The 24,205-nt window shown below is 40.2% G+C and overlaps 2 protein-coding genes across 11 annotated transcripts in view; both read left to right on the plus strand.

Moving 5' to 3' along the window:
• Positions 1 to 13,569, plus strand: zgc:113142 (uncharacterized protein LOC503524 homolog). 2 transcript variants are annotated; one of them, XR_004896603.1, is made up of 5 exons: positions 1 to 711; positions 1,790 to 1,942; positions 2,029 to 2,162; positions 3,403 to 4,085; positions 13,559 to 13,569. XR_004896603.1 is itself a non-coding variant. In XM_031292415.2 (4 exons), exons 1-4 carry the CDS (start codon positions 282 to 284, stop codon positions 3,778 to 3,780), a joined length of 1,095 nt encoding a protein of 364 aa, XP_031148275.1. In that variant the 5' UTR covers positions 1 to 281; the 3' UTR covers positions 3,781 to 4,445. The 2 variants fall into 2 exon arrangements, 1 of the variants encoding a protein (XP_031148275.1); XM_031292415.2 differs by lacking the exon at positions 13,559 to 13,569 and having other exon boundaries at positions 3,403 to 4,445.
• Positions 5,140 to 24,205, plus strand: part of LOC116044769 (protein Shroom2-like) — a 24,755-nt gene continuing 5,689 nt past the window's right edge. The window contains exons 1-6 of one of the 9 annotated variants that reach the window (XM_031292232.2): positions 5,140 to 5,338; positions 6,025 to 6,275; positions 6,702 to 6,850; positions 19,364 to 19,486; positions 19,706 to 22,031; positions 22,309 to 22,358. In XM_031292232.2, coding sequence (XP_031148092.1) covers positions 6,066 to 6,275; positions 6,702 to 6,850; positions 19,364 to 19,486; positions 19,706 to 22,031; positions 22,309 to 22,358 — 2,858 coding nt within the window. In that variant the 5' untranslated portion in view covers positions 5,140 to 5,338; positions 6,025 to 6,065. Of the gene's footprint in view, positions 5,339 to 6,024; positions 6,276 to 6,701; positions 6,851 to 11,267; positions 11,710 to 15,246; positions 15,836 to 17,867; positions 18,176 to 18,489; positions 18,508 to 19,363; positions 19,487 to 19,705; positions 22,032 to 22,308; positions 22,359 to 24,205 lie in introns of those variants that run through there. The other 8 variants (XM_035998642.1, XM_031292235.2, XM_035998644.1 and 5 more) reach the window with 8 other exon arrangements.

Below are 24,205 nucleotides of genomic sequence, written 5' to 3' on the forward strand. Positions count from 1 at the left end.
CTCTCCGGTAGATATTAGGTCATAGCCTTTATAATTGATTAGTAATCAAGATAAAAGTCATGTTCTTTTGCATTGTGTCAGAAATTTTCCCAGAAGGAAAATTGATTAATGCAAGCTTACGTTGATTTATTTTTTTTTCCCCAGAAAAACCATTTGAGTATTTCCATTAAATATTTTGGCAGAACATTTCCAGTAAGAAACACCGCAGCATCTTGGACAACAGTTGTTCTTTTAGGTCACATGACAATCTGAACAAATTGTTTATTCAGCTGTTTCTGTGAATGGGGATATATTGTCCAACCGGCAGCACTATCAGACACTCTTCAGCCACCGTGGTTCACAGACACTTCACCAGCATGAACACAATTTTCTTCACCGGCCAAATCATTGGCGTAGTCTCTATCTTCGCCGTCGTCTTCTTCGTCCTCGCCGGGCTGGTTTCCCGCCTCTGCCGCAGCCACGTGCAGGACGGCCACGGCCGCGCTGTGCTGATAACAGGCTGCGACAGCGGCTTCGGACACCAGCTGGCTCGGTCTCTGGACCAGAAAGGCTTTGTGGTGTTCGCTGGGTGTTTGTCTCCAGAGGGAGCCGGGGCCCAGAGCCTGGCCAGACAGAGCTCCAGTAATCTGAGAATCCTCCAGCTGGATGTCACCAGGGATGAAGACATGCAGAAGGCCAAGAAGATGGTCCAGGAGAACCTGCCAGACAAAGGTGAGATTATCACACTGTTTCTCTAGTATCCAGCTTTAATGTGTATGTGAAGTTTGAGAAGTGTTTCTGAATCTTGTCATTTGATCATTTTTGACTTTACAATTTTAAAATGACTTAATAGCTCGTCATTTTGACTGTAAAAGCCATTAATTTCCTTTTAATCATAATGACATTGAAATGGGTTATTAGGGTTTAGAAATTTCTTTTATTTGTAAAACTGAGTAATTTGATTAACCATGAGTCTTTTGTATTATTCCTAAAATGTATGAATGTCAAATTTAAAATACAAAATCCTAATTTTCAAATGACAGTAAGTAACTCAAAATTTAGATTTGAATCATGGCTTACTTACATGACTTACTATCTCATCATTTTGATTTACAATAGGTATTTTACTATTTCTAAACTTTTTCATTCTTGGGCTTCCATACAGTGAGTAAATGTAAGCATTGATTATATGATACTAAGTCCCAATTTTGAGATACTAAAACAATAATTAATTCAAAACCTTGACTTAGAGGTTCCGAAGCGTGTTGTCAGGCCACTGGGTTCTGAAGCATCTTGAAACAAGACGATAACAAATGCAAATTGAATGATTTCGTCATGGTTGCACATGTCTACTTCTTTAAACAAGTGCTCAATGTTGTATTAAAACATCTGCAGAATACACAAACACCTATATTTGAGGACTTGGAGCCAACTGATTCCCTTTTTTAAACTGTATTTTAGATATTAAGTCATGGATGGCAGAGAACTTTCTCCAGCTCAACCAGGACCAAACCGAGGTCTTAATTATTGGTCCTGAAGCTCAGAGAGAGAAATTGGATGCAAAACTGCAAACAATGGCACTTCATCCCATCCAACAAGTCAAAAACCTAGGGGTCATATTTGATTCAGGTCTTAGCTTTGAGCCACACATCAGAAATATAACAAATGGCCTCTTATCATTAGAAGAACATTGTCAGAGTGTGTGTGTGTGTGTGTGTGTGTGTGTGGCACTTTGTGCTATATAAATAAAGTCTGATTGATATTTAACTTAAATCGTCTCTTTCTGAAGAATAGCTTTGATCTTTTTCAGGCCTGTGGGCAGTTGTGAACAACGCTGGCATCTCCGACTGGGCCGAGATCGAATGGAGCACTATTGAAGATTTTCGCAACATGGTCGACATCAACCTGTTTGGCTCCATCAGGACCACGTCTGCATTTCTACCTTTGATTCGTGAAGCCAAAGGTTAGCTAAAGTCTGCAGCTGCATTTCCCTGTAACCTCTCATTCTTATTGTAGCGATGTGAAAAAATGAATTGTTTTATGTTTCAGGTCGGATGGTTTACATGTCGAGCATCTTTGCTTTCTTCAACTGCCTGAACATGGCAGCTTACAGTGTGTCAAAGAGAGGACTGGAGGCCTTTGCAGATTGCCTACGGGTTGAAATGGCCAGTTTTGGTGTGAAGGTATGGTAATGATGCAAAGGCTGTGTCACTCTGAAGCATTAGGCGTAATATTGTGGGAAGAAGCCGATGTCTTATGCAAATTCTGATAGGTGGGACAAATATATCAAGACATGGGGAAGATGTATTGTATATCTAAGTTTAGGTAACAGGAGTTGACCCCTGCTTGTGTTGGTAGCACAGTAGGCCTGTTACTTGGACAATTTGGCTTTCTTCTAAAAATCTGGCCTTTTTTTTTTTTTTTTAAACTTTTTTTATTTTTTATTTTCTTTATTTTATTTCTTTAAATATTTTCATTTATTTTTTCATTGTATTGTCTGTCTTTTTTAGTAAAGAGTTATGCATTGTTAGTCATGTTTTGTCTGTAGTGTGCTAATAAATGTGAACACTTTATAAAATTAATCAAAGAAAACATTGTGGGAAGTCTGCGGTAGATAAAATAGGATGCCTGTGGGAAGTTGTTGGCTTAATTAAGTGTAAAACCAAAATTAATGCAGAAAAATAGCTTCCTACACTGTGCAGATTTCACCAACAGTGAATGTCATTGTTTGTTTTTTAGCCTTGTTTTCACCATGTTAAAGGTCGACATTTATTCGCATTCTTGCCAAAAGTTATATGGGAAGATTGATACCACTCATGACTGTAGGGTAAATATGACGCTGCAGCCAGTTAGCTTAGCATAAAGACTGGAAACGGCTCTGTCGCTGTCTCTCAGCTCAAAGGTTACAAACTTGTTTCCCTCGGCTAGAAAGGACAACTTTTTAATGTGACGTGTATAGAAGCTCATTTCTGCCAAAACCAGAAATGAATGAAATATCAGGAATGATAAAAAAAAAATAAAGCTACTCGTGGTAAGTTTAATATAATGTAAATCACAAATTTGATTTAATAATTTTGATATATTGCGTAAAAAAAATATATTTTTAATTAATTTTAATATATAATTTCATAATCTTTTACATATTTTTGTGTTTATAACTCAAAATTAAGAGGTAGTAAGTACTAATTTTAATATTTCTTAAATTATGAATGGCAATCTCCTAATTTTGACTTAAAAAGTAAAAATTTGACATATCTCATAATTTTTAGATAGTTAGCTAACCGGCTGCTAGCGTTAGCTTATTTTTTTAGCATACAGACATGAGATTAAAAGCAGATGGCCAAACCTATGAGTTTGTGTTGTAGCATTTAAAGCACAAAGGTTTGAGAATCTACAGACTAACTCTCTCTTTTCCACTTATAGGTCAGCATCATCCAGCCAGGTAACTTCGGCCAAGCCACCAACATCGTGAAGATGAAAACAGGTTTGGATATTTGGGAGAAATTAGACGATGAACGTAAGCTAATCTTCAACCAGCAGTACATCGAGCTGGCCAACGAGTACTTCATGTCAACATGCAGTTCAGGGTTCAAGAACAGCGACATGGTCATCGACGCCATGCTGCACGCCATCACGTCAGCTCGGCCTAAGCGCAGATACCTGCTGGTCTCAGCTGCCGATATGTTCTTCTTCCAGCTCTTCCCTTTCCTCCCCACCGCCCTCACCGACGCTGTGTTTTCGCTCAGCTCCATGTACGCTAAAAGAAAAGAAATGCTTTACACTAAACAAGAGAGACTTTAGGAGTGAGGCGGTGGAAGCAGGGGCGTAGCAGAACATTCTGGGCCCTGTAGAAAGCCATTCTCTATGAGCCTCTCCCCGCATCCACAGCTGTTCATTCTAGCATCTTTTTGCATGCTGTGAAACAACAACATCTTCATTTGATCCATCTGATATTATTTCTGTACAATCTGTGGGCTGCTGATTCAATCCATCGATTCATGCAAATGATTACGAGATTTTAAAATGAAACATAATCTTTGGTGAAATAGTAGACGTAACGTGTGCAATGAAGAAAAAATAATCACAGAAGGGTTTAGAGAGTTTTAGTTATTGCGTGTGTGTGTGTGTGTGTGTGTGTGTGTGTGTGTGATTTCTTCTTTAATTTGAACTGCCTCCTTTAAATGTACACAGCCTGCTACCTGCATGCAGAAACAGAATCTCTGTTTTAATGACCTGAAGTCAGAAGAAGTTTGTCAGGCTCAGCTGAAAGAAGCTTTGCAGTAAGAAGGTTTGGAGATCCAGTGTGATAACAATACTGATGTTAATGTGAACATTAAGTGATGATTATTAGTTAACTGAAGTTACTACAAATGAAGGGTTGTCAGTTAAAACTGTGGCTGAAATGACCCTGAGACATGCTATTGTACCATTATTATGTTATTAACCCCCCAAACAAGAAATAAATATAAAATGGGACTACAAACATGAGTTTCAGTCATTTATCCATTCATCTTTTTTCTTCTCAGTGTGTGTGATGTGATGTTGATCTATAGATGATGATGAAGGGCCTCGAACATCAAATCTTCGAGCTACAATATACAAAGTGTACTAAAAAACAGATGACCCACGTCCCCCAAAAGCAATTGATCTTCCCATTATATTGTCCAATATCACCATCAATGTAATTTCAAGCAGCCAATAACAGCCAGCTGATTCCAACTAATGACAAAGCTTGTTATCACTTTAGTTCCTGAATCTTCTGTCTCAATCCCTTCTGTAATGTTGGCTAAGGGAAGTTAAAAAAACAGAACAACTAAGAAGAAAGGAAATCAAGAAAAAAATAATTTCTTAAAGGGAAAAAAGAGGGGAGAGAAAGGAAACTTTCCAACCTGTTGAAAGAAACGCAGGCCTACATTTCTTGTTGAAAGAATAGTAAGGTTAACTCTACTTGCTAGAAAAGAAGCACAGAGTGAAATAAGTACAGAGGTTTACGCGGCGCACCTGAAGGTAACATGCTGCCCGATGACGCTGTACGTCGCCGCTGGAGGGCGCGGTGACATCATCGGTAAGGGAAGCTGCCAGTGTTACAGTCTATGGTTACGGTACAGGTACAGTCATGGGAAGGTGGAGAACGGACGGTGATGTCAGGGAGCGGTGGGGCTGGAACGGTAGAAGCTGCTCTTTAAACGCTGAGAAGGCTCAGACGTCCCTGTAACTGTGAGAAGAAGAGAAACGGTTCAAAAACAAAAAGTCAGTCAGGCTAGGCCATCACCTGTTGAAGTTTACACCGAGAAACGTCTTCGTGTGATACTCTTGTTGGGGAGGTTAAGAGCTTTTCTTCTGAGAACTGCTTTTTCAAGTAAGTTAAAGGTCTTGGAAATTCAATATTAAAGTTTCTTTGGGGAGTTTAATTAGATTTATCTGCTGTAAACATATTACTTGATTTGAAATAGCTCCATGTCGTTTGGTCCTGGCATTTGTATAACTTTATAAAAAAACATATTACAGGTTAATTCATTGAAGTTATATCTATCTTTTTTACATAAATACATATCTAAATCTATAAAAGCCAAACGAATCATGAAAAACTAATCACACTGTTTTTATCAAAATCAATCATCTTAAATAGTCACTATGTATTTTAATAAGAACTTAAAGTCTTCATACAGCATTGAGATCAGGGCTGCAACTTACGATTGTTTTCATTATAGGTTTATCATCCACTTATTTTCTTGATTAATAATCGTTGGGTCTAAAAATTGTCTGGAAACAGTCAAAGTTGACATATTCAAATTGCTTGTTTTGTCCCAGCAACAGCCCAAATATTCATATTTGAGAAGCTGAATCAAAAGAATTGTTTGGCATCCATCGATTAGCAAAATAGTTGCTGATGAATTTTCTGACAATCAACTAACCATTACACTTCTTTAAGGAACAATTTGTCATTTTCATGGCAGTCAAATCATTTTAATCACTAAATTTTCCCAACAATAACGTGTTGTATAACTGTCTGTGTTTTGGCTACGTAAATGCTGAATCTTTCAGAGCCGGCTGATGTTGATGGAGCTGACCAAAGCGAAGGCATCATGGACGCCATGGACTACAGGGACGACCTGAGACTCTCAGCAGGAAGGATGAAGTGGTGGAGGGAGGAAGACATGTGGAGAGGCACGGAGCAGCACAGGGAAGAGGCAGAGGATCACGAGCTGGTGGAGCTGCTGCTCCGAGGCAAAGCACCCTGGGGCTTCACCTTGAGGGGAGGCACAGAGCACAGAGAGCCTCTGCTCATCACTAAGGTAGGAAATGGTTTCTTATTAGCACCAAAACTCAGCTGCTGCTATTGCACAAGCATGGGAAGGCCCAGCAGGGCCTACACATGTTGAGGAAGCTCAGAGCTTTTAGTGTCAGCGAGGACATTTCTCAATTAATTGATGGTTTCAGCTCTAGAAATGCCAAAGACACAGTTTTACATTTAAACAATGAAAAGGAACATTTGCTCTTCTGTTAGGGCTGCTGGGAACCACAGCTTCCATGGAGCAGTGCACCGCCAACTACTAAACCTCAGGTTACAGCCGCTGCAGGATTTAATTTTTAATCGGAGCACTCAGGTTGCCGGCCACCACGAGAGGAGGAAATAGTATCCTAAGTTAGACATCCACCTTAAAAGATGGCTCAGAAAATGATAGAACATTGTTTGTTTGTGTGTGCGTGCGTGTGTTTAGGTGGAGGAGGGCAGTGTGGCGGCGGCAGTCAGTCTCCAGGCCGGTGATGAAATGATGAGCGTGAACGCCGTTCCCCTCAGCGGCTCCCGTCAGGAGGCCATCTGTCTGGTGAAGAGCTCTCATAAAACCCTGAGCCTGGTGGTCCGAAGGTACCATTACACTACAGCACATATCTGAACTTGGGTACCACTACAAAACCCTTTTTTTAATCCCTTAGTTTGAGAAAAGTAAACACTTTTCTTTTTGTCATTTAGCAAAGGCCAAAGTTCTAAAATGTCTAAATATTAGCAGCGTCTAAAATACAGTCTAAAATTATGATTTAAATCAGGAACTATCTGATCAAAGAACAAGTAAACAAGATTATAAATCTCACCATAGATTTCCATGCTTCCTTTCTGTACAGTTTTCAAAAATTGAAACTGTCTACTACAGACACATCTCCATCCGTCCTGTTCGTGGTTGGTTTTGTGTCAGTAAAAGTGTTTTGGATTAACAAGAACCCAGCCATTAGGAGGTCGGAGGTCAAAGCCACAGTTCCCTGACAAAAGATGAATTTAACAAGTTTTGGTGCCCTGCATCCGATAAGCGTATGACCGAGAGGAACTCAGCAGACACAGAAGCTGAAAAGAAAATCTAGAAATAGGTAACACTCAGCTCATAAACACCTTATGTCCTAAAAATCCTAAAATGTTTCTTCACTAACCATTAGTTTCTCTTATTAAGGGGGGGGGGCAGCCTGTCAGCCTCACACATGGGCCTCTCACTGCTTGTTTGCCCCTGAGGGTGAAACAAAAGCGGGTATTGTGGAGGCAGTAGAGCTGCAGCCAACACTGTGATTTCAGAGTGCAGATAATGACTCCTAAATGAGACCGAAAGGAGTCCCCTCTGTCAGCTGACACTGACCCATCAAACCTCACCCGCTTCAAACCAGCACCCACTCTCTCTGCTTGTGGTACTGGGAGACAGGAGTCTCCAGTTTCATCAGTTTTGATTTATCAGTCTTAGTGAAGACTTGTTAATCGTTTAGGATCACTTCTGTATGTTTCTACCAGGACCCTATTTTCCCATGTTTCTGTGTCTAAGGGACTGATGGGAACAACAATCTTTGACATTAGTCTAGTATTAAGCAAGACCGCTGCAGTCAGCGGGCAATTTGGCACCTTCGATTTCCATCCACTAAAAGTTCTGTGTTTGCCACTGACAGGCTCAGATAATTATTCTAAATGTCTGACAACATTATGGAGAGGATCCCTACAGAGATAGACCTTTTTGTTAAACATGAAACAGCCCCAAAATCACCATCGCCAAACCCACCAGACTCCATTATCAACATGTGCAGCAGCACATCAGTGTTCCACATCTCCTGTTGGCAGTTCCCCTGATGGATTGCGCTCCACCTTGTGGAGGCTTGGGTCCATTGTGTATGTGTTTGTGTGTCCTGTAGGACATTTTTTTTAATCTTTAAGGACCAAATATTCTCACGGTGGTACTAAAATGTAAGTGATCCCCTTCTAATTAAGGATATATTTCTTCTTACTTCCTTTAAACAACTTAATTTGGGGCACATTTTGAGGGTTACTACTCGCATTAGGATCAGCTTTAAGGTTAAATAATAAAGTATTGTGCTTTAACATCAAGAGTGACATACAGACTAACATATTTCAGTATTTCATATTGCAGATACGCCTCATTATATATATATATATATATATATATATATATATACATATATATATATATATATACATACACATATACATATATACATACATATATATATATATACATATATATATATATATATATATATATATATATATATATATATATATATATATATATATATATATATATATATACATATACATACATATATATATATATATATATATATATATATATATATATATATATATATATATATATATATATATATATATATATATATATATATATATATATATATATATATATACATATATATACACATATATATATATATATATGTGTATATATATATATATGTGTATATATATATGTGTATATATATATATATATATATATATATATATATATATATATATATATATATATATATATATATACACACCTCCTTTTAAATATTTTGTTCACCTATTTGACTTTAAGAAAATTAAGTATACCCAGTATTCATTCGTCACACCAAGATCATTTTACATTTGATATATGTACAGTGAGGAAAATGAGTATTTGAACACCCTGCTATTTTGCAAGTTCTCCCACTTAGAAATCATGGAGGGGTCTGAAACTGTCATCGTAGCTGCATGTCCACTGTGAGAGACATAATCTAAAAAAAAAAAAAATCCAGAAATCACAATGTATGATTTAACTATTTATTTGTATGATACAGCTGCAAATAAGTATTTGAACACCTGAGAAAAATCAATGTTAATATTTGGTACAGCAGCCTTTGTTTGCAATTACAGAGGTCAAACATTTCCTGTAGTTTTTCACCAGGTTTGCACACACTGCAGGAGGGATTTTGGCCCACTCCTCCACACAGATCTTCTCTAGATCAGTCAGGTTTCTGGGCTGTCGCTGAGAAACACGGAGTTTGAGCTCCCTCCAAAGATTCTCTATTGGGTTTAGGTCTGGAGACTGGCTAGGCCACGCCAGAACCTTGATATGCTTCTTCCAGAGCCACTCCTTGGTTATCCTGGCTGTGTGCTTCGGGTCATTGTCATGTTGGAAGACCCAGCCTCGACCCATCTTCAATGCTCTAACTGAGGGAAGGAGGTTGTTCCCCAAAATCTCGCAATACATGGCCCTGATCATCCTCTCCTTAATACAGTCGCCCTGTCCCATGTGCAGAAAAACACCCCCAAAGCATGATGCTACCACCCCCATGCTTCACAGTAGGGATGGTGTTCTTGGGATGGTACTCATCATTCTTCTTCCTCCAAACACGGTTAGTGGAATTATGACCAAAAAGTTCTATTTTGGTCTCATCTGACCACATGACTTTCTCCCATGACTCCTCTGGATCATCCAAATGGTCATTGGCAAACTTAAGACGGGCCTTGACATGTGCTGGTTTAAGCAGGGGAACCTTCCGTGCCATGCATGATTTCAAACCATGACGTCTTAGTGTATTACCAACAGTAACCTTGGAAACGGTGGTCCCAGGTCTTTTCAGGTCATTGACCAGCTCCTCCCGTGTAGTTCTGGGCTGATTTCTCACCTTTCTTAGGATCATTGAGACCCCACGAGGTGAGATCTTGCATGGAGCCCCAGTCCGAGGGAGAGTCATGTTTAGCTTCTTCCATTTTCTAATGATTGCTCCAACAGTGGACCTTTTTTCACCAAGCTGCTTGGCAATTTCCCCGTAGCCCTTTCCAGCCTTGTGGAGGTGTACAATTTTGTCTCTAGTGTCTTTGGACAGCTCTTTGGTCTTGGCCATGTTAGTAGTTGGATTCTTACTGATTGTATGGGGTGGACAGGTGTCTTTATGCAGCTAACGACCTCAAACAGGTGCATCTAATTTAGGATAATAAATGGAGTGGAGGTGGACATTTTAAAGGCAGACTAACAGGTCTTTGAGGGTCAGAATTCTAGCTGATAGACAGGTGTTCAAATACTTATTTGCAGCTGTATCATACAAATAAATAGTTAAAAAATCATATATTGTGATTTCTGGATTTTTTTTTTTAGATTATGTCTCTCACAGTGGACATGCACCTACGATGACAATTTCAGACCCCTCCATGATTTCTAAGTGGGAGAACTTGCAAAATAGCAGGGTGTTCAAATACTTATTTTCCTCACTGTAAGTGTTATCTATATGTATTACATCAGGGAAAAAGATGTCACTATAGATCAAATCAGATTACAGTTATGTGAAATAGTGTCTGCTGTTTTAATAAAATTACCCTTCTCTAGGGCAAACTAAGATTGTCCAAACCCACAGATCTTTATTTTTAATTCTGGTCCGGAACAGGGAAACAGTGACCTTTTAAATGTTATACCATTACAGAATAATTAACAAATGTTAACACTTCAAATCCAACGTGATATAAACACATTAACTTGAACATTGACCAGGTGAACAAATCATTGAGCCTCCACACTGAAAAACAGAAAGTTGATAGTTAATTTATTTCTGGCCTCTGTACAAGAATAACCTCTGTAGGTGCTTCTTTAAACCCTTTTTTACTACGTGTGTTCCTGATGTCCTGTCCTGTCAGAATTATATGCTCACTTGCAAATGGCAACAGAGTCTTAAAGCCTGAATCCAATTACTCGTTGCAAAGCCACAGGCGTGGGCTGAGCTTTGCAGAGTGGGTTAAGTCAACAGGGGGGAAAGGTGGACCTTCAGTGTGTCTCAACAACCTGCTCCTGCTGAGGAAACTCTTGATCTGTTTACAGAGCAAACAGCAGGCTCATATTCAGGGGGGACATTCAGAAACTCGCTCTAAAAAGAGATTGTTGAGTCGCCCTCACAGCTGCATCAGTGCGGGCGTCCTCCCCTGTTTGCAGGGGTAGTGGTACGGTCCTTGTTGCCTAGGTGAGTCAACACTGCTTAATGGGATAGGCCATATCAGCAGAGCCCATTGTTTTCAGGGGCTTTGGCCAGTCTAGCAAGCGCAGAGTGGGCGCTCCCGTCTGCTTTTCTTCCCTCTCTCTGGACATGTTTGGGTTTTAGAAGATAACAGAGAAGATTTACACTCCCAGGTGCTTCTACTTTCCCTCCACCTCTCTGTCTCTCTTTTTCTGTATTACTTTAATTTCAGCTCCTGCGATTCAATCATTTGGTCTCCTGACAATTGGGAAGAGATCAGGAAAGGGTGATTTAGTTTGAGATAGCGGCAGGTTTTCTTCGTCTGGATGATGCATAAACGTCAAGGCGCACCGACCCATCTTCCCAAAACGATCAGCTGTGTATTTAGAAAGCAAACCTGACAAACTGCTTTTAAAGTCCTGAGGATTTATCTAAAGTTTGTAAAATGGATGGATAACAGCGCTAGTGCAGGTAAAACAAAATCTTTTTACTGATTCTATAGCTTCAGCTGAGATGGTCAGCGAGGACATGCAGAAAATGTGTCAAGTCTTAAACCTGTTGTCCCTCTCATACACACACAGATATAAAGCATTTGCAGAGGTTCTTGCATTGATTCACACACAAAATATTTATTTATCAGCAGTTTACAGGAAATATAACAAAGAGGAATCCTTTTATTTACTGACTAGAAAGCATGTAGAGAATAATTGTATATGTCCTGAATCTTAAGACATTTTTATTGTGCATCTGGCTTCAGATCTGCATCAAAATGCACTCTGAGTCATAAAACATATATATTCGCCAAAGTTTCTTCCCCTTCAAGTAAATACATCAGAAAATAATCAGTTTTAAACATTGTCACTATCTGACAAGGCTCACAACCCCTGTTTTAGTCAAAATCCCTTCTTGCAAACAAAAATAAGCCTTTTCGTCTAACTTTGGGGTGCGATAAAAAGCATTTCTATCATAAATTCATTCAGTTCATTAACATAAAATGTTTGGACTTAGTACTTCTTAAACTATATGCAAAAGTACTTTGAACCATTTTTACTGTGTAGTTTTTGAGTAATCCATTGTCAAAATCCCTTCCAGCAAACAAGAATAAGTCTTTCGTCTTACTTTGATGTGCAATAAAAAACATTCTGTCCATAAGTAATTCATGAATATAATATTTTTGGACTTAGTGCAAAATCCTAGATCTTAGATTCTGCACTAAGATCTCATCATTACCACAAAAACGCATCAGGACCTGACATTTATGCAGAAAAAATCTGAAAGTCACCATCAGTGTTTGACTAAAATTTGGTTTAAAGGCTAATTAAGCAAATTGCATTTCGTTGTCTTTGTACTCTGCACAATGGCAATAAAGTTGAATCTAATCTAATGTTTTGCATAAATATTCAACATAACACACATCAACATATTTCCCCACTTTTTGTCCTGTCTTTCCTCTCAAGCTTACATAATGCAAAAGAAAATCAATGTTGGTGTTTTCTCTGGAATTGTATTTTAATTGTATTTTTGAAAAAGCCCAGCATTTTGGCAGGAAAACTAAACCTTAACAACCAGGGTATTTAAATAATTTTAGGATGTGCTGTCATCTCTTTCATACAGGGTGAACCCTGTACGTCTTAACAGCTGGGCTGATAATTTCTACTGTTTTCTGTCATTCTTTAATTGACTACGGAAATAATTGTTAGTTGCAGCCCCAGTTTTTGCACAATGTTATATAAATGAATACTTTGGCTTGATATCAGTGTAGATTTTGTGAGAACAGAACCAGATGTTCCAGCTGGAGCTTATCGTCAGGTTTGCATTGTGTCAAAGTTTGTACTTTCCCGTCCAGTACATTTTACTCTCCCCCTCTTTTCATTTTTTTGTTGCCAGTGCAGGCAGTGACACACCGATAAGCCCAGCTGTGATGACGCTGGCACTTTCTATTATGTGGTCGTGTTCAGAGCTCAGCGGGGCCAGATCCGCCCCACAGGCTGCTGCTGCTGCTGCTGGCTGTTTGGGCTTGCTCTAAATATCTCACTGCACATCAGTTAATTCCTTACTGTGTGCATCGCTTTTGCTCTACGAGGATGCAGGTTTGTTGGTATTGTTGGGGGTTCCTTAGTCCTTTGTAAGACACCAACAGATAGATGATAGAGGGACAGATAAAGATTATTTGATGTTCTTAGTTGTGATAGATGACCACAGGAACAACATTAACAACATTATTTTCTACCACTAACAAGGCTCAAAATAGCACCACACTTCAACGGTAGCATAACGAAGCATTGAGAACTTTGTACGTGACAGTTTATTAAAAAGATAGATTATAAATACAGTAGCGTTAATGTTTACATGTGGGCGCCATCTTGGATAACAGTCATGAGCAGTTGAATCACGAATTCGTCGTTCGACTGCTCATGACTGTTATCATACTAGGTTCATTTTACGCCGGAATTGTCCTTTTAAAATGATTTAAAATACAAATCTAGGTGGGAAACTGTTAGGATAAAACAATGACGATGTATGTCTGTTTTAAAAAAAATCCAGAATCAGTCCTGCTCATTAGTTTGTAACATTTGCCAAAATGTTCTAAAACCACCAGAGATATTGCACGTATTGGTATAAATCTCACAGTATATACTGTATCATCAAACCACTCGATTAACACCCTAAAACTCTGCCATTTCGCCCAGTTGACAGTTTGTAACCTAAACAAATGGATTAAGGATCATTTTATTTCTATAGTTTGTAGCTGACTTTACAAGTTGACTTCTCTTCTCTCTACTGGCTGTTGAAACAGGTGACGTCCCTTACATTCTAAAACCAGCCTCTGGTTGGTTCAGAACGCTGCAACTTTTCCCTCTGATGTTCTCAAACGGTTTTGTCTCGTCACAAATCTTTGGTCTGAACTGGGCTTAGGACACCCTGAAAACCTAAAAATAACATTTTTGGTTGTCCCAAATGTTAATAATTTCATAAAAGGGTATGGTGTGCGCTCTACAGATGGCCTACACCATTTTATTTTTCTCCCATTATTATAACTCTCCTCATTCTCAGCAGCCACATATCGGTCCCTAATTCAGCCTTTCTGACTTATTTACAGCCTAAATGTTGTGAAGGAGCTTGGCTGCCTCATTTTCTAAATGGCTGAACCAAGTTTCACTAACATTTTGGTTGATTTTCGGTCAATTGAGAGGGATTTGATGAGACGTAAAATAACACCTTGACTCACAGGATAATATGAGCAGCAACTTCCCTTCAAAGACACATGATTTGTTTTTCAAACTCTGCAGCCTCTCCTCCCCAGTGGCGTCGTCTCTCAGTATCTGCCTCCCTCCTCCCCCTCTGTCTGACATTGGCTGGTATCTCTCAAAACAGACCAAACATTCCTGTCTGTGCTATGTTTCCTGACAAGGACACTGAAGTAGTTCTTCAACAGACACACAGGGTTATGAAATATAGTCGTGATGGAATGTATGGCTCACCAAAGTATGATATACCAGACCGAGAACTGGACAAAACCAGTATTAGAATTTCCCAACTTTCAAAATCTGATTATCAGAGCCAAGTTTAAAATGTCAAAAATCTAATATGAGAGCTATTTTTTAAATCTAGATCTCTGTAAAAGGAAAAAAAGATCACATTTACCAGTAAGCTCTTTAGATATCTAAGGTTGAAATGTAGCTGAATTTGGTTGGGGAAGTGTCACATCTAACACTTTAAAGGAAGTTTAACCCTTACAATCCTCTGGTTCTTTGTTTATCTTTTTAGTCTCTTGAGACATCAAACCTTTTCCTGGACAATTTCACAATGATAAACGCAATAAATTACAGTACAAAATAAAATGATTGTAAGTCATAGTAAAATGTAAGAAGACAAAAAAAAAAAAGGACAAAATACAGTAGCAAGTTAATACGGCCACTGGCCCAGACTGTTGACTGTTTAGTGACTAGACTTTTTAGGAAAAAAATGTAAGTAAGATTTTAGGGCTTAGTTACAGACAAAAGTGACTTGATGAAGACATTTGGTCAGTGAAAGGGCAAAGGGATTGTGATTTTTGTAACTGTCTTGTTTTAAGGCTCATGAACAGCCAGTATAGTTTTTTTGGCGTTTGACATGAATCTTTTATCCCTCTACCTTGTGACAAACTGTTAGCTGTTGTGGTGTTCACATCCTGTTGATTTAACTTTCCCAGCAGCCCCAGCGGCTCTGCAGGCCCAGCAAACTTGCAACCCAAAAACTAGATTACAGCAGGAACGCCGGGCAGGACAAGAACTCCTCCCCTTCACCTCAAATCCCCCTTTATAATCCCCGAGGAAATCTCCTCTGCAGCACAAGGTGCAGTGTGTTTGTGTTAATACTGGGAGGAAGGGGGGGGCGGCAGCTCTTTAGTCATGGAGTTCCCAGATTCCTCAGAGCGCTCCTCTCTGTCAGACCTGTGGGAGTTGTGGTGTCAAGTGCGTCTTTTTTCTATCCTGAGGTGTTTTTGAAGGAGTCGGCTGTGGAGAAGTGAGGAGGAAGTGTCCTTTTTGAACCAGGACTGGTGTAGAGCACAAAGACAACTTACACAAAGAAAACTCCAAACTATTTGAGCCAGTTGGTAAGTTACCATGTTTTCTCATCATGTTGTTGTCTCTCCATTTCACTTCATTTCATTTAGAGACCCCCAAGCAAGTCACTTTACACTGCATACTGTAAGTCTCCTTATTAAGTCTTTCAGTAATACAAATCAGCTTGTTTCAGGTATTTATACTTACAGGCTGAAGTATTCTTACAGCAGTGGCAGATTATTTCAACTGTGTTATGAACTAAGGACGTAATAAGAGAGATTTTCTGCACTGTTTGCAGAGATTTGCATGTAACATGACTTTTTAGTTATGTCTTTCTAAGCCACCTCTGGATCTGTCAAGATTTTTTTGAATTGGATTCATTATTTAGGGTTTTGGGTCTAAAACCCAAAGATAATCAGTTTATAATGATCTAACAGTGACAAGCAGGAATTCCTCACATTTGAGAAGCCAGAATCAATGAAAGTGTGGCATTTTTGCTTCATAACTCACTTAACCGATCAGAATATCTGTGGATTTATTTTTTTGTTGATCAACTAATTGTTTCCGTACTACCTGGGATACTGTAAATACAGATTATACAGATATTAGGTCAGAAGTATCAGTCTCTGTGTGCAGTTTTAAGACACAGCTGGACTAATTTAACTACCAACTTGGATGTATTCTCCTCATTCCTCCACTGGAAGTCCAACATGCCACAAATCAATGTTGTAGAAGTTTAGATTTCCCCGCACAGATTGTTCAGATCTCTAGAGGTTTTTTGTGGAGGGAATGATGCTCAATGGGAAGGGAATGTTTTGGTATGAGGAGATAAGCGAGTCTTCTTCTGTATTTCTTGTCGTAGGCAATGAAGGAACCTGAAGAAGCTGAACAAGTTTCTTAGTGTCCTTTTTCAGCTCACTGCTGATATATTTTATCTCTGTTTACTGCCCTTCTTTAGCTTTATCAAATCCTCTTGATGATGTACTAGTAGCCAACTGGGTCAGCGGTGTTTCAGTGTCATGTTCTTTTCACTAATGGTCTCGGCTCGTATATCCTGAGTGAGCGCTGGCGTCTCCTCCTCTGTGGAATATCTGTGACAGAGCAGCTGTATCCCCTGACAATAGACCTTCAGCGCTTTAGAAAGAGTGACATTTGCATTTCAATTGTGCAGGACGCAGCGCAACTCTCACTTTGTGTGTCACATGAGCAGAGGGAGGGAAGGTTTTTAAGTTAAAGTACATTTGCTGTTCCATTGCTGTTGTTGCCTTTTTACTACATACAGTTTTGGTTAGTTTGAGAGCTGTGTAGATACTCTGCTTTGGCTTATAGCAGTGGGAGATCCTTCGATCCCAGCAAGGTGCATTCAAGCTTCAAAGGTGAAAAAATCAGGGTTGCCTGCAGAAAATCCCTTATTTGGCTGTTCTCTGAGTACCAGGAACTTTGTTTACTTTTCCCTTCTTTTTTTCACCTAATTTTGTGCACTTCTTTTGTCTTTGTGTTTTTGTAAAATGAGATTAAAACTCTTAATATTAAAAACAACAAATGATCAAACCACAACACCTTGACAGGATAATAATATCTCTTCTGTCCATCGAGGGATTATACGCAACGAACCAGCGACAGTAAAGAAATCCAAGATGGGTGAATTATTGTTAGAAAGTCAGGAAGTCTTTATTCCACGGTAGTGACTGGGAGTCTCTCAGACTCCTGGGAGATGGCTAACATACATGTCCAAGCGGGCGTATCCCTCCCTGCATTCCTTCTCTGAAAGAATGCAGCATCTCCATCATGACCGGGCAGGGTTAACGTTTCAATCAAAGTGAAGTCACATTTGGCTGAGATATTTCACAACGGACTGACATTTGAACTTGGGGAAAAATTTCCCAATGAAATTTTAACGAAGACAGTATTTTTAAAAGATTGTTAAACATTCAATTATCACAGTGTAGTTTGTCCTTCTAAGAGCTTTTATTTTTATTTTCTACCATTTGTAACTCCTAATTGGTGTGAAACTTTCTGACTTCAAACTACAAATTAAAACTTGGAGGAAAGAGAGGTCAAGGTGGTTGGAGGGGGGGGGCAACCTGTGGATCCGCCTCAGAGCCGTCTAATTTTTCTAAAAGCTAAGCAGCTAAGCTTCGTCTGGGCCATATGGCTGTGACAGATCTGTCTCCCTCTCCTGTGGTGAATTTATTCTGTGTCTTGTCATCTCTTTTGTTAACGTTTGATGCAGACGTGTCCTCCTACTCCTTTTCTTTTTTCTCCTTCCTTCATTTGCTGCCCATCAGGGCTAAAATGGTTGATGTTGTATCACCACGCACAATGCCGTCAGAAACCGACGTTCATGTGGCGAGGAGCTTTCTCACCAAGATTTTGCGAAGCTCTATGAGGTACTAAAAGCTAGTCACGTCCCGTTGTGTTTTCTGGTAGTGTTTGGTGATTGAGTTTTTATATGGTGCTTTGTGCTCCTTCCTTTGTATTTTGCACTGTTTATTACGTATTTATTATAAGTGTGGTGCTAGTTGTCCACACCAAATGTCCTTTAGATGTAATTTGCACGTTTGTGTTGTATTTGTCCCACTTATGTTCAGCCTCCTCGGAGCTATTAGTTGTCATGATGTAGACATATTATATTACTTTTTCACTGGTTTGTGTGAAATTAGGATGTTAAACACATTCTTTTGTTTTTCAACATGCTCTCCAGGAAAAATCGCTTCAAAGGGTATGTGCAAGTTTGGTGTAAGCAATGTGCATAGTAAAGTTTAGCTTTTAGGCTTCTTACAAAGGTATGGATGATATTATAACATATGAGAAATCAATTTGATTTCCAGACATTCACACACAAATACCTAGAAAATGTATCAACATGTCTATATATATATATATATATATATATATATATATATATATATATATATATATATATATATATATAGACACACACACACACACACACACACACACACACACACACACACAGTACAACTGCCAAACAAGAAACCATATGCATCCATACTTAGGGACTTGAAGGAGTTTGACATTAATGTTCTTAGCAGATTCTTATTGTGTCATAATATTTAAAAAATGCAAGAATATTAAAGTCATATTTGATATACTGTATATATTCAGGCCAGTATTCCCTTAAATACTCTGTTGCATCAATAAATATTAATTCTGACTCTTCATCTGCAAATGTTTCTTTGTTTAATGGGAGATTTAATCTCTTGGACAAACAACCCATCCAACAGAATGTCCGTGTTTGTCACTCGCGATAATGATTAAAGAATGTCGTTTTTCATTGGAGCATCTTTGCACTTTCAAAATTCTGCGGACTTGTTGCTAAAATAGGAATATTTTAAGTGTTTAAAGTAACACCTCATCATTAAGTCATAGAGTGCACATGGCTGTTGGAGGAGAATGATAGGTTTGCCAAAACACATGAGAAAATGTTTAACCATTGCACTCTGTAGCTGAAATGCCAATTACTCCCTTGTGTAAAGGGTTTTGTTTACTCCCTTGTGTAAAGGGTTTTGTTTACTCCCTTGTGTAAAGGGTTTTGTTGCCTCTCTGCCCTGCAGGAAGAATGATCCGGGGGGTCGCCCCCAATCCTGGCACTCCTCCAAGCTGACAGAAGAGGAGTCAGAGCCCGCCAGGCGAGAGGCCACCTCAGCGCCAGTCTGGCAGCCAAAACATGAGGCAAAGTGAGACTAGGCTCTCTTTTAGTTTCTCTGTGCAGGGCCAAAATAATTTTGTTATTCATTCGTTAGTGATGGTGGTGAGTGTGAAGGATATTCTTATTTAATTAAAATTAAATGAAGTCACTTCAAAGGCAAAGTAATAAAGCTATATTATATTGCAAGCATTATAACTTATTTTAATTCATCAAGTTCAAAAAAGAAATTTCCAACATTGCACACCAGGCCCAAAGACTCATCCAATCAAGGGGACCAGAACACCCAGCGTCAGCTAGCCAGCCAGTTCAGCTCAGCAAAAAACATGGAGAGACTGGAGCGTCCCTCTCATCCATACCCAGGTCGTTTTTCCCCAACTAAATACATCAACAGTGCTGAGCCGCTCTGCGGACCAGCAGGCAAAAGACACTCCGGGTTCAGCTGTTTCTCGAGCACCTCCAGCCCTCCTGTTCCTGACCCCAGCACATCTGATAGGAAGGGGACCAGCACTGAAAATATATTCTTCAAGGGCCCTCAGAGTGCAGGGCCTCAGCAGGTGGAGCAGCCCAGGTACCTGCAGCCGACGCTGGGGAGCGGAGGCTGGGAGGGATCACGGGGCGAGGCTCAGCCTGCATCTCGGGTCTCCGTCTCAGGGAGACCCAGCATCGGCCCAGTGTGGCAAGTACCAGAGAAAAAGAAGTCCCAGTCTCCTCCTCCCCCACCTCCTCCCCTGCGCAGTGACAGTTTTGCCGCCACAAAGGTTTTCCCTTACTCTGAAGGGCCTAGTGGTCCAGCAAAGAGCCACAGCAGGTCAATCGCAAAACCGACAGAAAATAACGACCAAAACGGCCTCAGATCTCACCAGGAGAAAACTTCAACGGGCAGACATAACTTCACCCCTCTGCCCACCAAAGACTTCCTCCATCCCAACATGGCAGCTGATCACAACCACAACCAGCTGCATCCCAACAAACTCTTCTCGCTTTCCAGCAATGATGTCAGACAGCCTCATCACACCCAGCTACCTGCCCACCAGAGGCAATACAGTGACGAAAGCCCCCTCTACCTACAGACCAGGTCAGCTCCTCCCACCAAGATTCAGAGTGTAGGAAGCTACTATCGCAGCCTCCAGGATCTGCCCACAAACGCCTTCAGCCGGAAACATGTCCGGCACTCCACAGCATCCATGGCAAGTTCTGCTGCAAACCCCAACCTGGAGAATGGGTGGCACAACAGATACTACGGCCTGGCAAGCAAGCATTCAGTTCAGACTGCTGCGCTCCAGGCCAGGCAGGGAAAAGCAGAGGGCCGAAGGGGGGAAATAGAGAACCCCCACTGGGTAAACAGCAATGAACCAAGCTTCCCAAGTACATTGAAGACAAACATTAAGGCAAAATACTTTCTACCTCAGTCCCAGCTGCCTTATAGTGAAAACAAGGAGCGCCATTCCCATCTGGGGAAAGGTCTACATTATGAACCACAAACCTCTGAACTTTGTGTTCGAAGCCGCAGCCCAGAGGATGCTGCAAAGAGAGGTGAAGGCCATGCTAATGACATTAAAAGACACTTCCCAACACACCAAAGTAATGATCATAAGGTTAGTCTTTCAAGGCACCAAGACCCATGGGTGCCTCAAGAAGATCAGCGAATATCCCCTGTAAAAACCCCACTTCTCCACTCCCTGGCCCAGGAGAGTAGGAGTCTGGCTGTGAGGCAACCAGCAGCTACAACTGTGGGTGTCATGTCCACCCAGGACGCCAGTGACGCCATGGCTGCCAGCACTGGAAAATTGAATCGCCGCGGCGACCGTTACGCCACCTTCCTCCGCAATGAGATCCAGCAGAAGCGAGCCCAGCTGCAAAAGAGCCGTAGCGCTGCAACACTGACATGCGATGCAGAAGATGAGGAGGCAGAGGAGTGGAGATCCAGAAAGATTTGTTCTGGTGTCTCCTCCTCCAACACCTACAAGGACCACCTGAAAGAGGCACAGGCCAGGGTCCTCCAGGCCACCTCCTTCCAGAGACGAGACCTTGAGCCTCTTGGACCAGAAGCGGCAGTAGTTAAAGCCTCCACTGGACGCGTTAGAGGACGTAAGCGCTTCCCCCTGGCCAAGAGGATGCACTCCTTCTCAGAGCCTGACAAGATAGACAAAGTGGGAATGGAGGGAGAACCTCAAACAGGGTCATTTGGAGAGAGAAGGAAGTTCTTTGAGGCCAAACCGGCATTTCCCAGGCCTGTGCTGAAGTCCAGTCAGAGTACAAACTTGAACCCTGATCTTGGTGAGATAGGAAAACCCAAAGAGAGAACTCCCTCTGGAGAGCCCGAGGAGGCTCACTCAGCCACAGACCCCAAACCCCTCAGCCCTGGACATAAGCAGGTCTTACTAGAGCAGCAGAGGCTGGGGACCTTTGCGGAGTACCAGGCCACGTGGAACAAACAGAAGAAGTCATCAGAGGCCAAGACGCAAGGGAGGTTTCACTCAGCGGAGAACATCTTAGATGCAGATGCCAAGGAGAAGGCTGTGTGCATCCACGAGAGATCCCGATCTTCTCCCTCTGCAGACTTCTGTACACAGGTGGGAAGCCTAGAATATATATGTATTTGTTTGTCACTGAATGATGTAGAGAATTCTAATTGTTATAAATATGTATGTATCCAAACAGATGGCACAAAACCTACCAAGTCTGTCTTACAAACATGAAATGCTTAGTAATGATGGATGGCATGAAAATAAAATGTAAAGCTGTATTTATTTTTTTTAAGTTGTTAAATAAGACTGCATGTTTTTATCCAAGAGTTCATAAATGGATTTGCAGAGTAAAGCTAAGAAGCCCTTTCCTTTTCTTTTGCAGAATATTCCTTCACTATGGAATGACCCCCACAGCCAGCAGAGCAGTTACAGGTGAGATTAAGATTTATAATATGTACATGTAAAAGATGGCACTGTTAGATAATACAGGAGACAATAGAGATGAAAAATAATTAAATCTGCACACTCCAAAAATTACACAAACTAAGGATGCAATCAAAAAACAAGTCAGTCTGACAGTGGACAAAAACAAATGATTTACTCTTCTTCTTTACACCCTTACTGTATTACTTCTAATGCTTAGTAAGTGTTTGCCCAAAGGGTTCGGTATGTCAGTAAATATCCAGTGATCTGAAGGGAAGCAGGATGGCACACTGTTCGTCAAATAAAACGGCACTCTCCAAAGTGTCCAACAGGACCTGCTCGCTCTGTCCGTCTCTGTCAATCGCCCTGCAACATCCGCCAAAAAGAAATGCATGTGAAGTTTACATGTAAATGTGGAATGTATTTGAGTGGTGAGATTTCCGGGCAGGGACAGAACTCGTCTCAGTTTCTCATTCCATGTTTCCTGAGCTGAAAGGAAAATATCATTTTCTGTCAAACTAGATCTCCTCCCAACGCTTATCTCAGGTTGTTGGAGCTCATGTTAGGGGGAACAGTATCTTCTGGACTCCTGTAGTAAACTCCACCCAGATTTACAGACGTGTCTGCACAATTACAGGTGATTTACGGCGAGTGGAGAGTGTATCATTTTATCCTTAAGCTGCTTTTGAAAAAATCCACTTACAGTATCTGTTGCGTACATGATCACTTTCTTGGCTAAATGGTGAAATTAATCCACAGCATTTGCTCTTTTGTTGTCATGTTTTTTCTATGACATAAACACCTTTCAGGAAATACAATGTTCAACCACAAGTGTCAGCAAACCCTGCTATAAGATATCTTGCTGAATGGTTGCCCAGATTCCTTCTTTCTATTTTTACTTCATGCAACCTTTTAGTGGGTGGTGTTTAAACTAGACTAAAAGATTAAAAGATTAAACTTCCACCTAAATGAAGCCCTAAGTGTTGCTTATGTTTCTCAACTTGCCAATACATTAATGATAACATGGATTAACCAGTTAATGTCAAGTTTAATTAAGTGGCATGTCTCCTTCATCTTTGAAATTCCATTTATCTAAAGGAGCCTGAGCTTAATTTCTGCAGTATTGTCTGCTAAATGAGTGTCTTCACTTTTTGCAACATAAATCTAAGTACTTTTTGAATTTTTTTGAAGCCAATAAAAAGCTGTCAGAGGATGATAAATTTAGAGTGGCCAAAGTTATCTAATCATAAATAAAGGGAACAATATAAAGTCTGGATTAAAAATGGGGACTTTCCTTTTAAAAATCCAGTTTGTCCTTTTAAACAAACGGCTGTAATCATATTATTTCATGTATTGCAGAGAATTTTTAACCTGTACATCGATGCATGATAATTACAATAAGTCTTTATTTAAAAAAAAAAAAAAAGAAATGTTTCTTGAATTCAAACCTCCCTTTACCTCTGTCTGTGCTCAGGTGTAATCCAACCTCTGTGTTTGGTTTGGTGAGTCCCGTGCCTCAGGTTTCCTAAACTGTAACACACACACTGTGAACAGCAACACACCTCTAAAGCCTCTAAACCTACGAGCCAACAGGCAGAGGATCCACTAATGTGGTTTAAATAAACCAATCAGACATGTTAGTGGAGTAAACATGGCGGTGCATTAGCCAGGTAAACAACAACTTGTGAACTTTGCACACCGGTCTTAAACATGCTCCTAATTCTCCAAAATGATAAGCAATTGAATGTTACTGTTCATTTTAGCAAAAAACATGCCCACTGAACAGCAGAATAAAAATCTTTTTTTTAGATGTACTAAAACCACTAGAGTTAAAGCCTTTTTTCATACAGCTGTGG

The sequence above is a fragment of the Sander lucioperca genome, chromosome 24 (genome assembly GCF_008315115.2).
Source record: "Sander lucioperca isolate FBNREF2018 chromosome 24, SLUC_FBN_1.2, whole genome shotgun sequence".
In the NCBI taxonomy this organism is placed as follows: domain Eukaryota; kingdom Metazoa; phylum Chordata; class Actinopteri; order Perciformes; family Percidae; genus Sander; species Sander lucioperca.

Coding starts and splice junctions, on each gene's coding strand:
- zgc:113142 (XM_031292415.2), top strand. CDS start 282: ATGGGGATATATTGTCCAACCGGCAGCACTATCAGACACTCTTCAGCC. Junction 712..1,789: donor GGAGAACCTGCCAGACAAAG/GTGAGATTATCA, acceptor GATCTTTTTCAG/GCCTGTGGGCAGTTGTGAAC. Junction 1,943..2,028: donor TTTGATTCGTGAAGCCAAAG/GTTAGCTAAAGT, acceptor TTTATGTTTCAG/GTCGGATGGTTTACATGTCG.